Below are 18113 nucleotides of genomic sequence, written 5' to 3'. Positions count from 1 at the left end.
AAACCGCTACAAATACAGAAACTGTTAAATACAGAAACTGTTATTATTCAGAAACTGTTAAATACAGAAACTGTTATTATTCAGAAACCGCTGTTTAGTGTAAATATTGGTTCCTTAGCTATATATTAACTTCCGAAACATATGTTCGTAACAATGTTTGATAGCTCGATCAGTATGGTATTGGACTGTGACGCTCGCGGTCCAGGATCGAATCCCCATGGCTGACAATTTGTCGGTGGTGCGCATAATTGCGATTTTTATAATAGTGGGGGGAACCGCAAGAACCCACCCGCTCAGCAAATTCCCAACCACAATATTGACTTGTGGTTGATACCTATTTTTCGTATCACCCACTGGATTAATTATTATGGGTGGGTTTTTGCTGAGCGTACCTTAATTAAGTTATATGTTTGTGCTGTCCCTGAACATCCCGACGAACTCGAAGGGGTTCTGGGATATTTTTTTTATTTTAAAGTTTATATATTATATAATGAACCATGAAAATATCAATGATGTAATTGTCGCTATTAAAAAATTAAAAAAAGATGGAATTAATATATCTGATGAACTTAATCCTGAAAAAATAGTTTCTGACTTTGAGATTTTACAAGAACGTAAAACCATGGGGACACACACACTATCATCTGAATACAGGCTCATGAAACGGATTCAATCGGCAATGTTTCAGTCGCTAGCTACCGTAGAAGATGATCATGTGAAGGAGTTCGTTCCTCTTTCTACCGCCGTAGAAAGAATTAAGTCGTTATTATCCCACGAGTATGAGGCAAAGAAAACGATTAGTACCCGTATAAGACTATTAAGAAAAATTATGTTAGATCGTGAAACGATCCAAGGTAACTTCGTTACTGGTGAAACGATCCAAGGTAACTTCGTTACTGGTGAAACGATCCAAGGTAACTTCGTTACTGGTGAAACGATCCAAAGTAGTAATTTTGAAGATGACTGAGATCTTTGATCAGAAATAATATTTCTGAATTTGATGGGTTAGTAATTTGTTTTTTTAACTGAAATTTAACAAATTTGTACAAATTTCTTAATTTTGACTACCATTTACCCCATCAAAAGCATAAAATTGTACAAATTTCTTAATTTGACTACCATTTACCCCATCAAAAACATAAAATTGTACAAATTTCTTAATTTTGACTACCATTTACCCCATCAAAAGCATAAAATTGTACAAATTTCTTAATTTTACAAATTATTTATTTCTGAATTAATTTATTTATTTACTGAATTAATTTATTTTTTTTTACTAAAATCAAGAAAAATGCACAAATTACTTGATTCTGCCGGGTAGTTGGTAGTCAAAATCAAAGAAAAATGCACGAATTACTTGATTTCTGACGGGGTAGTTGGTAGTCAAAATCAGGAAAATTGAGCAATTTCGTTGTATTTTAGTAAAAAAAAAATCAAAATCTCAGTAAAAATAATATTATTAATAAATAAAATTAATTTATAATAAATAAAATTTGTTAGGAACAATTTGACAAGGTTAGAATTTCTTATTTCTGACGGGGTAGTTGGTAGTCAAAATCAAGTAGTTCGTGCATTTTTATGTTTCTGAGGGGGTAGTTGGTAGTCAAAATCAAGTAATTTGTACAATTTCAGTAAAAATCAGGAAAATTAATAAATATTATTTTTTTTGTGATAGAAATTTTAATTTTACTTTCATCGACTAGCTTTTTTAGTTGCCTGGGCCGATTAATTTGTACCAAACACAAATTTGTGCTAGTAATAATAAAATATTTTTTTAAGTTGATCGAATTTGAGTCTGATATCTGTTACAAATGTTCTTCTAACTGTTAAGAAATCCTCGCGTGTAAAAACCCTCCATTACATGAAGATCTACGACAAAAGTCCTTAGACAGAAATCCTTAAGACGGAAGTCTTTACGACGGAAGTCTTTACGACTTTACATACAGATTTATTACAAGCTCTTCTTCACGTATGTCAATCAAGCGATTAAGGTGGTCTGTGAGTTTAAAATTGATTCGCGTTAACATATTATTGTGACACCGCAAATACACGGGATTAGTTGGTTCTTGCACGATTAAACTTCCAGGGGGAACTTGTGGTGTGAACGTGTACAGGATGTATCCTTGTTGAGCCTGATTTGATCTTCCGAGATCTATTTGATAGCTGCCATCGATTACGTCACAAACCAGATTGACCGCGACCGTCGGTGTTATATTAACGATTCCCGGAGATACGTGTCTTCCGCCGCCATGTGGATCATTATCATATCTAAGAACAACTGCTAATGGTGCTAGTTTTTTCCACGCATCGAGTATTTTAGGAAAAAACTCATCAATGACATCATTGACAGATTTTCTTAATTTATCCGGATTATAATCAGGAAACTTAAACGTTACAATGTCAGCTTCGGGTATTTTGTACTTGGCTGCGAAGGATTTTTTATAATCGCTTGATGACTTAAGAACCATATCTCTAATTCTGTTATAGATAACTTCAGAAGAATTAACTATATAATTTAAAACTTCTATGTACCTAATAATATTATCGCGCGCAGATGTTGAATCAAATAAATACTCTTGAAAACTATCACGTAAATTATTTACCTGTATTTCATGGTCTAAGTTTATTGAAGCAAATATAGAATCAATATTCAAAGCAATAACACGTTCATTAAGATTATACAAAAGAGCTCTAGGATCATATACAGGTGTTCCCCCCCCCCCTCCATCCTGGTTTTACTTCTATGTAATCTAGCCATTCTGAATTCATTTTAATATCATGACGAAGACTGGTCTTTGACGTAAAATCACCCCTCGTTGGTTCTGGTGGTCCTTCATGCACCGGGGGAACATCCGGCCATCCTAGCACGGATCTGATTGAAGATTGATAAATATCAACGGCATAATCAGGCGAGTTTATTTCAATCGTCGAGGACAACGTCGGCTCATGAACATTAATTGATATTTTTGATTCTTTTCCCGTTATTGATTTTATTCTACGCGCAAATTCCTCACTGATCTCTTCAATCTCATAACTGCCAGTTGGTATTCCAACAACAACCCAGTCAGGTGTTCCATCGGGTTTGTTCTTGTTAGTAAATACAAGCGAATTATTTGCTGGTGTACCATTAAATGATTTTGATCTGATATTTGGCCAGCTGTAATATACTCGTAATTGTGCTAGTGCTATTTCTTTTACTGGAATTGCAGTAGGAAAATTAATACTAAATTCAGGATTAGTTGAACTTACCGAGATCATCGTTATCTTTGGCGGAGTTGTGTTGGTCACGATCTGCTGGAGTAATTCTGTCATTATTGATACTTGTATCTTTAATACCTTCGTCGTATATTTTGGTCATCATTGAAAATTCGAAATCAGATATAATTCCATCACTGAGACTCGCTGATAACAACGAGGATAATTTCGAGTATGCTACCGTCGCTGTATGTAATTTTATTTTGTAATCGGATAATTTTTCGTTCGTACAAGTACATATTTTTTTTGTGATGATACCAAGCACACCTGCAATAGTTGTTGCTGCTGAAATACAGATAGTTACAGCTACTGGTGCCATCGTTGTCAACGCTGATAATATTACACCGGTTCCAGCAACAACAGCGGATACTGAATAAACAATCACATCAACGATAACCAATCGTCGTCGATATTTTTTTACTTTTACTGTATATTGATCGACTTGATCTTTTAGCGCCGCCTGCCATTCACGCGCTTGATTGTATCTGTATTGTGCACCGTCCATATATATTTTTATGCAGTAACCAATTGAGGTGTTTCAGCTACAAATTCCAAACACCACCAGAAGGATGTTGCGGTTAATGTCTTATCATCTGCTTCCAGGATAAATATTTCTTTGAATCCGATATTTAATATAACAGATACAACCCCGGAAAACCTGTCGGTGGAATGACGCCATGGAAACGTTGTAAATATTTCAAATTTTGCAGCACTAAACACAGACAGCCTGTACACGCCAGTGGTTGTTGCGATATATTCGATAGTATTATTTTGTTTTGACCATGTTGCGAATCCCGATGATACCGTGTATACGATGTTTGTGATATGCCCGGGAGATATTTCAGCTGGAATTTTAATCAGATTGGTTTTATTGATAATCTCAGGAATTCCCGCTACGATGTCTAGCTGTGTTCGTTTGATCGTGTCTAGGTTACTTTTGATATCAGAAAGTTTTATATCGATGACGGAAGGAGTTCCAAAGAACTTATTTATGGCATCATCGGTTTTCTGAAAATTTCTTCGAAGCCTTGTAAAACCGGTTACGTGAACATCATATTCGGCCCGTAGCGTGGATAGTTTTCCATCCACGTCGTCGACGTATAGTTTGTTTGCGACGTCGTTGTCAGATTTTGGAGCTGTTACAGCTACTATTTTGTTCCCGTTCATGCTAAGTTCACCTGTCATTGTGTCACCGGTGTTTCTCACGCGATTAGCAACACTTTTTGCAATTTCATCTCTGATGGTTTTAAGTGACATACTTGAATCTCTGATTCTACCACCGTCAGTAAACACGGGAATATTATCCGTAACTGCACCGAGTACTCGCCGGACTATATCATTCCATTTGATATTGCTGGTTTTTAGTTTACCATATCGATCTTGAAAAATAACAACTTCATCTGGGTCAACTCCAGCAAGGTTCATAATATCAGCAAGGTCATCTTTAGTCGCATACTTTGACAGATCAACGTCGGATTTTATTTTCTTACTAGTAGAAGATCTTCCGTAAATGTCAACCATTATAATAAGATCCGTTGTTTAAAATGCTTTACGCGCAACAAATCGGTTGCTTGTATAATCGTGCACGACTTTATGTGGCGGCCTGGATGATTTTGATATAGCGTCGAGTACATTAATTACTTCACGGCCGCATATTGGCGGATCTGTCATTGTTTGTGTGGGTAGCGTTGAATACCAAACTTTATAACCTCTGGTTGTTGCGTGGAGTGGTGCGACATACTTGATAAATTCAACAGGTGGAGCTAACCCGTACGAATCAAAATAAACAATTCCACGCGGATCAACCGCGTATGATACCCAATGAGTACCAGGTCCGGAACGTTTGTCAAGATTAATAATACCTGTTTCTAGTTTGTTTGGTTGTTTCGGTAATTGATCTCGCATAAAAACACCTCTAAAGGCAGATATTTTTAATTTTTTAGCGGCATTAAGTAAATCAAAATTTGATGCTGGAACGTCTAACGAAATGACCCTGGAAGCCTTAGGCCTCTTCCCCAACGAGATCCCGGCAATCTTAGACCGCGTCCCTTTTTTTGTATCCCCGCCCTGTTGCTTTCTTTAGTGCCATTCCAGCGGCTGTTCCAACAGCACCTAACGCGGCTGCTTTTGCTACGGCTGGAGCAGCCGCAGCTATTAATGCCGGAATGGCCGCAAGAAGTGGAAATATACCACCCGTTTTAACCATGTCTTTGATGGCGCTCGGGGAGAGATGGAATTGAACTCCAGTTTTTGATTCTAGGGCTTTATTGAAATGTTTAATCTGATTATTTGTCAACGATAATTTGTTTGGACCACCACTAATATGATCTCGTTTTAGTGATATTTTAGTTCCGCATTTGTTGGCGGTTTTTGATTGAAGCTTTTTTACCTGACCCGGGGTCAGAGTAACATTAACATGACTATACGACATTTTTATATAAAATATATTTTTCTAAATAACACGATTAAAGATTTTCCACCGGTGCATCAACGACCCTCATTCGACCACTGCCACCTTCAAGTAACATGGCCTTGTCGCTAAGTATGACCGCGATCGCTCTGTAGAAGCCGGGAACAATTGGTGGACCGGGTATATCAGGAGGAGGGTTAGTAACATGAGCTCGAAAGTGTATATCAACAACAGATTGTTTGGATAAATCAAGATGTTCTAGTGAAAAATAATAAATCGGATATAGACCTGTAAAATCTAGTTGTGATATTTGCAACCCGGTATCTATATTTTGATCACGTCCCATGAATGACATTAAACGATGATATGCGCGCGCTACATGATTTTGAACAAAATTTAGTTGTATATCCTCGGCTGGTTCTTGATGTCCATTTATCCGTAAGGAAACTTCATTAACTCCAAGGTTATCAAATATCATATGTGAACGTTGTTGATTATTCGTCCGAGCATTATCTTGTAGTGCAATAAAAATATGTCGTGGTGCAGAAACACCCTGTTGTGATGCTATATGCCATGTAAATAAACCATTAATATTGCTTTGAACAGCATCTGTGGTTACTGTTAACCATGATAGCAATGATTTACCGCCTTGATCCATAAAAGATAGTAATTTTTGTTCCTCAGTAATAGATGGAGTCATTACTGGCATCCATAGTGAAAGTTTTGATATATTTACTTTACCCTCGGCAACACCAGCACCTCGCCAGATTGCATCATTATCATCACCTTTTCTTACGAGCACAATTGTGTGTTTAGCTCCAAAGATGACTTTTCTAACATTTCTGCAAAATCCAAAGATGTGAGATAATGGAATTGCACACGAAAAATTTCTATCATCTCCCGACAGCGCCGCCCGGCGTGTTGCAAATCCTAGGTTGTAAGTCGCATTAACGGTTCCTATAATATCAAAAGCAGCAGCTGGTCTGGCTGCGTGTTCAAAGTCATCTGGCTGTGGATCAGATGCAGTACCTACTGGTGTCCGTATTTTGGTATACTGAACATGATCAGCGTTGTCAGTAATATCCTTAGCAAACATCATTGTTGGACCAGCTGATCTTGTAAAGTCGTCAGAATATCTCGCCAGACCAATTATTGTTGTAGCAACGTCGACATCATTCTGAACTGATTCAATATTTTTTCCATCAATCATATATGTGGCGCCACTAAATAATGCCATGATCCCGTTGTTGACAAAACCAACACGCAAATTAGCAGCATATGGCGTATTAGCTACAACATTCGTTACAAGTCTACCTTCTACTTCAATAAACGCCTCGGCGGGCAAGAAATATCTACTTGTATCATGAACCTGTAATTCGATTCTCCCCCGCTGATTTGGTAGTCTTGCGTCATAAGAATAAAATTGATAATCACGTACCGACTCGTACTTAAGGACAGGTGCCTCCATATCAAATGCTGGGTCTGATTCGCGCCTGAACATTTTTATTATAATTATCATTTTTCCAAATGATGATCATCGTCGACGAAGACCGCTTCCTGCTATTAAATTTGCTGTTATATTTTTTTCTGCTTCTTCAGATATCGCCGCTAGTTTTTGATTTGCAGCCTGATTTATTATTTTACTTACGTCTGCGGGCATCACCTCAGTACTTGCCAGTTTCACCGGTGATTGTTGTTTTCGTCGCAATAATCGTGCTAGTCTTTCCTTGATCGCCGAGAACGCCTTACCAGCAACATTGACAATTGCACCAGGAGCTTTATCACGAACAATATCAATAGCCTTCATCGATAATTGTTTTGCGACGGGTGCTACTTTTGGAGCTATCCTCGTGAATAATCCCCGAATGACATCACCAAGTCCATTTCCGTAAATAACACTATAGATTGGTAATCGTGAGTTTACCGCTCTAACCTGTGTGGGTTTACGATGATTATCATGCACAATCATCTTATTTTATTTACCATTTATCTAACAACTAGTCATCAACGAGCTCATCAATAAGTTCTCGGTAAACGCCAATATCCATGATGCCACCTTGAAATAGTCGCCGACAAATATCAGCTGCTTCATTGGTTATTTCTGGTGAATTATTTCCAGCTCGTTTTCCTCCTATGAGAACTTCTAACCGTGATACGTCATTGATGATATTATCAGGACATAAACCAGATCCTGTTTTAGGTTCATCTTGAGGTGGTGGTTGCATTACCGGAGTAGGTACTTCAGTGGTGTCCGGGGGTGAACCTTCTCGAAATCCATGTGGTGAACCTGTCGGTGTAAATGTCATTTTCGGTGCAGGAATTTTCTTCGAGGAGGGCGATTTAAGTGACTCTTTAGCCTTTTTAATTTCCGACATCAACCTTTGCTGTGGCGAAGAAGATTGTTGTTGTTCTATTTGTTGCAGAGGTGGAGGAAGCTGATACTGGGAGGACTCTCCTTGTTCTAGTTGTTCCCGTCTCTCTCTATAAAGTCTTTTTACTTCTTCTTTAAGTCTTTCGTATTCTAGACCTCTAGCTTGTTTTTTGTTGTAATATACGCGATATATCCATTTAATGAAATTATCATCATTTGTTTTTTCATAACGGGGTTTTAAAATACTAGATTTATTAGATATATTATCTAATATCATCTCAGGTAATCTCTCTCTTTCAATTTTTCTAATTTCCTCAACAACTCCTTCGCTAAATTTTGCAATTAATTCTACGTTTTCTCCTGCTGGTTTGGATTTAGATGCAAGTTTTTTTCTCACATCGGCGACTTCAGTACGAAGTTCTTCAATGCCTTCAAGTATTTCCTCATCAACAGGTGGAGGTTGAGCTGCAGCTATGTCAGTTGGAAGGTCTCGTAAAATCTTCTTTGTTTGTTTGGTTCTTCTTGCTATTTTTTCAGCCTGTACCACAGTTTGTTTTGATACCGGAAGAAGATCTTCTTTGATGACAGTTGTAACTTGTTCAGTAGCTGCAGTGACGGGTTTAAATAGTTTTTTAGTGTCTTCTTCAAACTCAACTTTTGATTCTTGCTGCGCTTGCAGATTTTTTCTAAATGAGTCTCTGACAGGAAGAAATTTTTTAATTGTTTCTAATCGTTCTCGTGCTGTTCTTGCAGTATGAGATTCTGGATGTACCATTTTATTATAACATAATAATTTAATTAATATCAGCAGAAGAGGAGCAGCAGAGAGGGTACCTACCAACGTTGGTCGTCAAACAAATAAACAAAAAATAAATAAACACGTAGAGTACTTTATTTTTTCAGCTACTATTTCGAACTGAGGTTTTATTAGTACAATCGGTCATTGCAAAAATAAAACATCTCAAGGAAAAGTTCATTTGTAAAATCTTGACCTTTCTACGAGATGATTTATTTGTTTGTTTTATTTGTTTTGTCGGAATTCTATGGTCTGTTCACCCTCTCTGCTGCTGATGGTAGAAAGCGTGATTTGGTTGTGTGATCTTATTTGCTCTTTTCGACATTACATATAAAATATTATCTACTGTGGAAAAAAGGGCATAATAATTTTATGTAAAATGATAAAGTAACGGTGAGCGCTTTAGACCACTCGGCCACTCGAGACCCCTGAGCATAAATTGACACATTGTGATTTTGTAGGGTCCAAAATATACATTTCATCTCTCTCTCTCTCTCTCTCTCTCTCTCTCTCTCTCTCTCTCTCTCTCATAAAATTTCTTATCTCCGATCATTTAATCTCGTAAATGGACATAGGACACAATTAATTTTACTATATGTTCTCTACATTTGTTTCTCAGTACTGACCTTTCCACTGTGTGACAATTAATACAAATCATATGTTAATCTAAATTACCTTCACAGATGACTTCACGGTGAAGTTATCCTCAAAGATTGACCTGTTCTTTTTTTAGATGCTGAACTGTCAACATAACAGCATGTAAACAGAACACAGATTTCACTTCCGGATCATCACCAAGGCCTTATTACTCACTGTGCACCGTCGCCGAAATACACACATACAACAACACCCTGAGCTCATAGTATCAAGAATAAACAAATACCTTTAAATCCCTACCAAAATTGCATAAATAAAACTCTTCTATCGCCACCAAAATTAGAGAGGGAAAAATGTTCTAAAAATAGACTAGAACTACATTTGTGGGTACTGAACTGGAAGTTTTAATTGTGAACCGATTCCTGACAGGGTTAGACAATTTCACCTCCATGGACAAAACTTCCTTCGTGATCAAATCAATGTCTCTTAAATACTGCTGCAAAGTTTTAAGGACTTTCATCCATGAATAGGACAGATACAGGCTTTTAGCTGACACCACTGTAACACAAGCACAACTCAATTTCAAATGGCCGAATTTCAAAAATGCACAAAACTTAAAGTTTAATTGTGATTTTTCTAATAAAGATAAACACTTCAAATAAACTGTAATTAGTTTTTAGTTCTAACGCCAATTTGGAAATTACTAGAAATTAAACTTGACTGTTTAACTTTCTTAGAAAATTCAATTTTAAAAAATGATACATATTTTGATGTGAAAATTTCAATTTAACTTAAATTTTATTGAAAATTTAAAATCAGAAGTTGACAAATTTTGTTATATGGCAAAGCCTCTCCATTCCTTTGTCATAAACATCAATGGTTTTCCTTATCAGGTGTGAAGCAATTAAACAGGAACTTGTCAATGAAAGGTAACACCTGAAATCTGGTAGCATCTAAATACGCAGACTAGGTCTAACCAAGTACATGACATCATTTCCACACATGAAAGGGAGGAGTCTTCAGATGTCAGGCTTCCAGTAGTATTGAAGAGTTGGTGAAGTTCTCTGAAACCAAGCTAGCATGCCTTCTGCTAGCTATATAAGTGAGAGAGAGAGAGAGGATAATTCTGTATTTTATATCCAGTTATTGTAACTGAAACCATGAAAGGATAAAAGAAGAGGAAGACAACTTTTTTTAAACCTGGATATATTCCACATAACAAAGGAGTCACATATCTGACTGATTATACTCTACAAATTTCCAGTGCTGCATCTGTTCCAGTGACCAGAAGAATTGATGCAGAAGTTCTCTCTCGTAGCAGTGACAAAGCCGACAAATGGGGGTCTCAAGTAAGTTCAGGCACCAGACTGTAATGGCACACGTGGGTCTGCAAAAATTCTACGACTTTCATCCAATGCAACACTGGACCTGAAAGAGACAAATTTGAATGAGCACGATGTGACACGTATGATCTGTATGATAAAAAAATGTTGAAATGTGGAATGATATCATTCATCGCCATGGCAATCAAGGCAACATATGTGGTAGACCAGAGTTCCAAATTGCTAATGAAATAAAACGGGGACTTGCTTGGAAGCATACTATGATGTGTAAAAACTGCAGCTTTAAGTCACCAGAGTATAAGTTGTATGATGAGATAAAAACAAATAAACCTGGGCCAAATCCTGCTGCTGTAAATATGTTTCAAGCTGGACTACAACATACACCAATGGGCAACACCAGGTCTAGATACTTGCTTGCAGCCACTGACATTCCGCCACCTAGCAGAACATCTATGCAAAGGGCCTCCAACCTTGTAGGCAAAGCAGCTGTGAAGCTCAATGAAATGGACATGACAGAAAAGCTGAAACTAGTCAGACAAGTTAATGTTATGCGTGGTGTTCAGCCTCCTGAGGAAATAAATGTTGCTTTTGATGCAAGATGCAATTCCATTAGCTTTGGACATGAAAAGAAACCTGGTCAAAGTTCATCACAAGCTGTTGAAATTGCCTGCGAAACTGTTTCAGAGAAGCAATACATTGAGGGAACTACAATAGAAAACAAGCTGTGTTGGACTGGAACATGGCTGAAGGGGAAAGGTTTTGATGTGAAATGTCCTGGAGGCAATGTTGACTGCACATCAAATCTGTCACCAGTTGCACCACATTCAGAGTATGAAATGGCAAGAGAAATGGGAAACAAGTTTGTTCTGCAAGAGATTCTCATTAGACATGCAACAACAGATGGAGATGCACAGGCTGCTGCTGGCTTCCAAAATGCTTACACCATTCTGCATCCAATGTGGAAAGTAGAAAGACTGTCGGATCCCATCCATTTGGGTCGTTTACAGTTCAAACAGTGTAATTCTGCAATATTTAGTGAAAACATGTTTCCAGGAATAAGAACAAGAGAAGGAAAAAGGCTTAAACAGAAAATTGTCAGCCAAGACATTAAAGCACGTTGCGGTTTAATCTTCAAGCAAATGATGGAGGATAATAGTGGTGATGTTACAAAAATTAAATGTCAACTTCCCCAAGTACTGGATACCACTCTGCGCTGTTATTCAGGGGACTGCTCCAAATGCCGGCATTATTCAAACGTCTGTGGGGGAGGAAGTACTAACAGCTGGTGGATGCGATCAGCATACCTGGCCCTCATCAAATGACTCATCTCAACATGACAGAAAATGATAAAAGCATCCTGCTAGAAGTTCTGAAAATGAAACTCTCCTGTGATGTTGTAGAAAGATTGCGACTGAACACAAACACACAGAAATATGAGGCAGTGAACAGATCAATCAGTGTTTCATTACCTAAAAATGTGAACTATTCCAGAAACTTTGAGTCAAGAGTGCATTCAACAATACACAGACTCAATAACAGCCTGGGATCATCACTGAAAATAAAAGTGACACACATGGGAGGTAAACTTTCAACAAGGACTCTGAGATCACTGGAGACAATGGATAAAGACTGTACTTACCATCAGTTGTATCAAAAGCATCCCCAAACCAGAAACGTATTCTAGCAAGACGAGGAAATATGATACAGGCCCATCTGAGGCACAGGACACAGCAAGGCAATAGGAAGTCTGATTACTGCAAAGGACTGCTAGATACCAAGAGCGATCACTCGTATGCAAAGGTTTAGCAGGAGCCAATGGACACTGCAGACAGAAAAAGTTATCTTAATTCCATGTGCAAAATGAAAGTGCTCAAATACACCATGAAGAACACGTTGTACAGAAGGGAAAACTGCAGTGGGGAAATCCGTAGGTAACAACGCATGTTATGTGCAGTTGTGTTACTTACTACCACCTAATGAGAACTATGGAGAGGTCGAAACAGTTTTCTCTGAATATGACGACACAAATAAAGAAATTAAAAAGCAAAATAAATAAAGATTTAAAAAATCAAAATTAAAATAACATGACATGATAAGACATGACTTACTAGACTAGCTGAATGAATGAATGAATGAATGAATGAATGAATGAATGAACGAAATGAAGGAAGGATGGAAGGAAGGAAGGAAGGAAGGAAGGAAGGAAAGGAAGGAAGGAAGGAATGTATTTAAGAGAGCACTGTCATACCAGCATGGTCTACTAAAATAAAGACCACACTCTTTCCTTTCTCCTTGTTACTCAACACATCCATCCATCCTTCTTTCCATGCCAGGCATAAATTGATATGGATGTGGGTGGGTGTAAAGGATACATCATGATACCTGAATGTATTCCATATTATAATTTCAACTTTATCATGCAGTCTGGATAGTCACCATGGCCAATGCAATGACCATAACCTTGCAATACGGTCTATTATTGTTAATGCAATGACGCTCTAGAACCAGATGATCCACATTCACACACAAACTATTATGGCATAAATGGGATGCATCTAGCTCCTTTGGTATAGTCAGACTTCTAAACTTCACCATCAGTGCCAGTCTGTGAACATGTTTTTTCTTCCATGTGTTTGTCAAAGGATCCTTATATGACAATAAGCCATATAATCTATTGGCTGTTACATTTCCTGTCCATACTTTACAAACACTATTATGTGCTATTACAGAATTCAATGAACTTTTTGCTGACAGGCTTTGAAAAAATCCTCCATTGCAGCTTCTATATGGTGTAGGAATACATTGCTGCTAATAATAATGAGTGTCATCTCCAACAGATACCATTCTGTGAATTTAAAGGGAAAATAAAAAAAAAATTAAATTTTAGTAGACCATGCTGATATGACAGTTGTCTCTTTTTTTAAAATTAATTTTTTAAAATTTGAATTATATTTTCTGATTGCTACAGTCAATATACACATGGTGTGAAAATCTCATGTGTCTATCATAAATAATAAAAATTGTATAGCAATTTAAAGTTGAATCAATGCTTCCCTGATAGGACATAGGACACAGTTAATTTTACTATATGTTCTCTACATTTGATTCTCAGTACTGACTTTTCCACTGTGTGACAATCAATACAAATGATATGTTAATGTAAATTACCTTCAAAGATGACTTCACGGTGAAGTTATGCTCAAAGGTTGACCTGCTCTTTTCTTAGATCCTGAACTGTCAACATAGCAGCATGTAAACAGAACACATATTTCACTTCCGGATCATCACCAAGGCCTTATTGCTCACTGTGCACTGTCGCCGAAATACACACATACAACAACACCCTGAGCTCATAGTATCAAGAATAAACAAATACCTTTAAATCCCTACCAAAATTGCATAAATAAAACTCTTCTATCGCCACCAAAATTAGAGAGGAAAAAATGTTCTAAAAATAGACTAGAACTACATTCGTAGGTACTGGACTGGAACTATTAATTGTGAACCGATTCCTGACACGGTTAGACAATTTCACCTCCATGGACAAAACTTCCATCCGTGATCAAATCAATGTCTCTTAAATACTGCTGCAAAGTTTTAAGGACTTTCATCCATGAATAGGACAGATACAGGCTTTTAGCTGACACCACTGTAACACAAGCTCAACTCAATTTCAAATAGCCGAATTTCAAAAATGCACAAAACTTAAAGTTTAAGTACTGAACTGGAAGTATTAATTGTGAACCGATTCCAAATCACGTTTTCGGTAGTGATCACCTGCGCCAAGGAGGTAACTCGTACAAGAGTTCAATCATTTGCCCGTAAGCGTGTGTGTTTGACTTAGATTTTTAACGTAACTTTAACGATTTTCCAGCCATATCGCAACAACGTCTGCAGTGTAGCAGTTTAGAGTGGTGTCTAGCACTGAGGCATCATGCCGCAGACTTGTAGAATGATGTCTTACCCAATCAACATTATCCTGACACCAGACCGATTAGTCCTAACACTAACCTCTTAATGCTGTGAGCCTGCTGAAGCAGCTGTTAGCACAATTCGTAGAAGTCTTTGGTATGACTCGGCCGGGTTCGAACTCACGACCTCCCGCATCCGGGGCGGGCGCTCTAACCACTAGGCAACCGGAGCGGTCGCCCGTAAGCGAAGGTGGTCGCAAAATTAACCATATCGCCAGAGCAAACACAACATACAATCAGATTTGTTTTATTTCATATTAACACAATTATGAATAGTATGAAAGCTAATTACACACTGAAAAAAGTCATGAAAATTTGTAGAAAAGTGATGAAGTAATAAATATTGGAATTTGCATATGCTACGCAGGGCCTATGAGCAATATGGCAGACATTATTGTGTCCGTGAATACGCAATGCCTAATACCTTTTCTATCTGTAGTACTGGTCAGCGGCTACTATATTATAGACACATGTTTGACTTACACATGAGATTGGTTAATTCATATGGTAACTGTCTAAATTCTTATCGTAATTGGATCTGCGAATTATTGTTCAGTCTGGTAAAGAATAACCGATGCCAGTATTTCAGCGAACACCGGATTTGAACCTTTAAGGAATGTTAGAACATATTTCTGCTGCGTTTCCGAAATACTTCTTAAGAAAGTCTCTCATGTTTATGCTGGCTATGGGCCTGGTACGATTAATCCGATTCGTGGTAAAATTTAACCCGGATCTTGATTCGGATATAAAAGATTTCTTGGAAAGAGAGGCAGACAGAGAGAGAGAAAGAGAGACAGAAAGACATTTTTGAAAATCCAATCGTTGTCATAATCGATTGGCTTATCGAGAAACAGGTAAGCTTAACTAAAACAAATTATATATGGTTACCACCCGCCTAGTGGTTAGAGCGTCCGCCTCGGATGCAGGTGTTCGCGGGTTCGATCATCGCCCGAGTCATACCAAAGATAAAATGGTACAACAACTGCCTCGCCCGGCGCTCAGCATTAAGAGCTTAGTGTTAGGACTGGTTGACCTGTTGTCAGGATAATGTGACTGGGTGGGACAACATACTATATGTCTGCGGCATGATGCCCCAGTGCTAGACATCACTATAAACTGCCACACTGCAGACATTCTTGTGATATGACTGGAACATTGTTAAAGCTACATCCAAAATCTAAATCACACACACACACACACATCTGGTTACATGAGCCTCAGAAAACGGATTATATTCGTCTAACTCACAATCTTGAAAGATTGTTGAGAATACCGGACATTTGGGCATGCATGTTGATTTTGTCTAATAGTCTTCAAATCCTGCATAATTTAATTAAACTAGAGATGCACAGTATTCTTTTCTGGTGGTACTTTCGGCTGTACTTTTTCACTACACCGGTACTTCGTAATTTCCGTTAGTAGAGAACGTACAGAAATTCCCGAGTGAGATTGTTACGAATTTAATATTTTGAGTACTATTTAATTTTACATGAAATTTTTTCAAAAGTTATAAGGGTTTTACAAAATAGTTGTATTTCTCACAAATTAATTTCGATTATAACAAATACAGTTTTATTTATAAACCTTGAATCACCAAACTCGTATACAATAAAGTAATGACCATTTAATTTTTGGGATGGGGCACTGTTGTTTTTATTCGAGCTGATGTATCTTCTTCTCTATTCTTTCAAGATCAGTATATTTTGTTGAAATAATGTAACTGATATAAGATGGTGTTAGTTTGCTATAAATCAGAGTAAGATATTTTCTTTCAACTGCAGGAGAGCTGTACTAACTCTCTTTTAAGTCGAATCAAACTACAAACAGCAGAGAACCTGATATGCCGTAACATAATGCGCCTGCATATCAGTGGCTGTGTTATTTTTGTTTAAATTATTACTCATAACAAACTGCACAGATCCAGATTTGCCGGCGCAGTTTGCAGTTGGAATTGTCTTGTATGAGAGTATATACAGTAATTAAAATAAAATCTGAGGCCGCTGTTCCTGAAAAATAGAATTGTTGGTCCCTACCATAATTGCGGTATACCGTGGTACGTATCGCGGTATGTTCAGGAATACCGCGGCATACAGCGGCACAAAATTTTTCGTGGTATCCAGCTCTAATTTAAGCATCACTGAAGCTGCTGTCTGAGTCTGTAAGCTTGACAGCTTCAGCCCAGCCCTGGCTTCTCTCTAACCTACCACGTGTAACTAAATGGTTTGCATATTTGCATCTCTTTCTTGTGTTTGCTTTTTTATTCAAAATTTGAGTTCGTTCATTGATGGTCGCAATGATGTTGAAGTGACCGAGTACCTTCTATCTGTTGGATGTATTAGTATCATTGTTACCCTGATGACGAAGGTATTCAGAGCTGTTCCAGTTTGGAATGTCACTTTGAGAACCATGGTACAGGAGTTATGTATCAAATAAAATCAAGCATACGAAATCATTCAAGTAGGGCTTATGAGAGACAAGTGCACTTATCTAAAAGAAATTGTTGTTGTTGTTGCTGTAGGGTTTAACGACATTTTTCAGCACACGATAGGCTATACATGGCTGTCATTACTAATGGTGCAGGAAAAACCCGAGAATACCCCAGAAAGAACCAACGACCCACGATAAGCTACTGGCAAGCTTTCTCGCATAATCACATTGGCCGAACCCGAGACCAGAACCCATGCAGACAGAGGCGAGATGACAGTGATTTGTAACACTGAGCGCTTTAGATCACTCGGCCACTCGGGGCCCCTTAAAAAAATTACCATAGTCATTCATATGTAGATCCTGGTCGTGTGTAACATACATATTTTGTATTTATGATTGCCTCTTGCTTAACTACCTTTTTATCACACAACCTGCCATGTGTCATTAATTGCAAATCTTTTAAATTCACATCATTTATTCCAATTTTTCCGGTCATTCTGCTCAAACGAGGGAGGGACGAGTTAATATAAGAGCAGTAATGTTTTCAAATTAACAACTAAACTTTGCTGCAAGTCATGAAACTACCCTCTCATTTAAACCAGAGCTACATACCTATTTACGATGGAATCATTCAGCACTAAAGGGGTGATAGTATTCTCAGTATAAGAACTAGGACATTTGATTGAGTAGTATGATCTCCCTGTACCTAGTACGCACATTTAGTCGAGAATATGGCAAGCAACAGGTAGGTGGCTTCGACTGTAAAACTAGTCATGTTTTGATCTTTGTAAGCCAGTGAGCATTGTAAACGCATCTACTTACTTTTGTATATAAAAGATATCCTCTATCTTCTTCACTGTGCACGTGCTGTCCGTTCGTAATTCTGTTGTAGCAGTAACATTTCATCAAGGTATGTCATATATCGCGGGATAGAAATAAAATG

The 18113-nt window shown here is 37.7% G+C and overlaps 1 protein-coding gene across 1 annotated transcript in view; it reads left to right on the top strand.

Annotated features, from left to right (window-relative positions):
* Nucleotides 1-17863: 17863 nt before the first annotated feature.
* The window catches only part of LOC149774041 (glutathione hydrolase 1 proenzyme-like), a 67566-nt gene continuing 67316 nt past the window's right edge, over nucleotides 17864-18113 (top strand). The window contains exon 1 of the mRNA XM_089945859.1: nucleotides 17864-17915. Coding sequence (XP_089801985.1) covers nucleotides 17902-17915 — 14 coding nt within the window. The 5' untranslated portion in view covers nucleotides 17864-17901. The remainder of the gene's footprint in view (nucleotides 17916-18113) is intronic.

The sequence above is a fragment of the Sinohyriopsis cumingii genome, unplaced genomic scaffold, assembly GCF_028554795.1.
Source record: "Sinohyriopsis cumingii isolate HCF-2022 unplaced genomic scaffold, ASM2855479v2 utg000441l, whole genome shotgun sequence".
Taxonomy (NCBI): domain Eukaryota; kingdom Metazoa; phylum Mollusca; class Bivalvia; order Unionida; family Unionidae; genus Sinohyriopsis; species Sinohyriopsis cumingii.
Note: the sequence above shows the minus strand (reverse complement) of the source record. Positions and strands in the feature narration are given on the sequence as shown.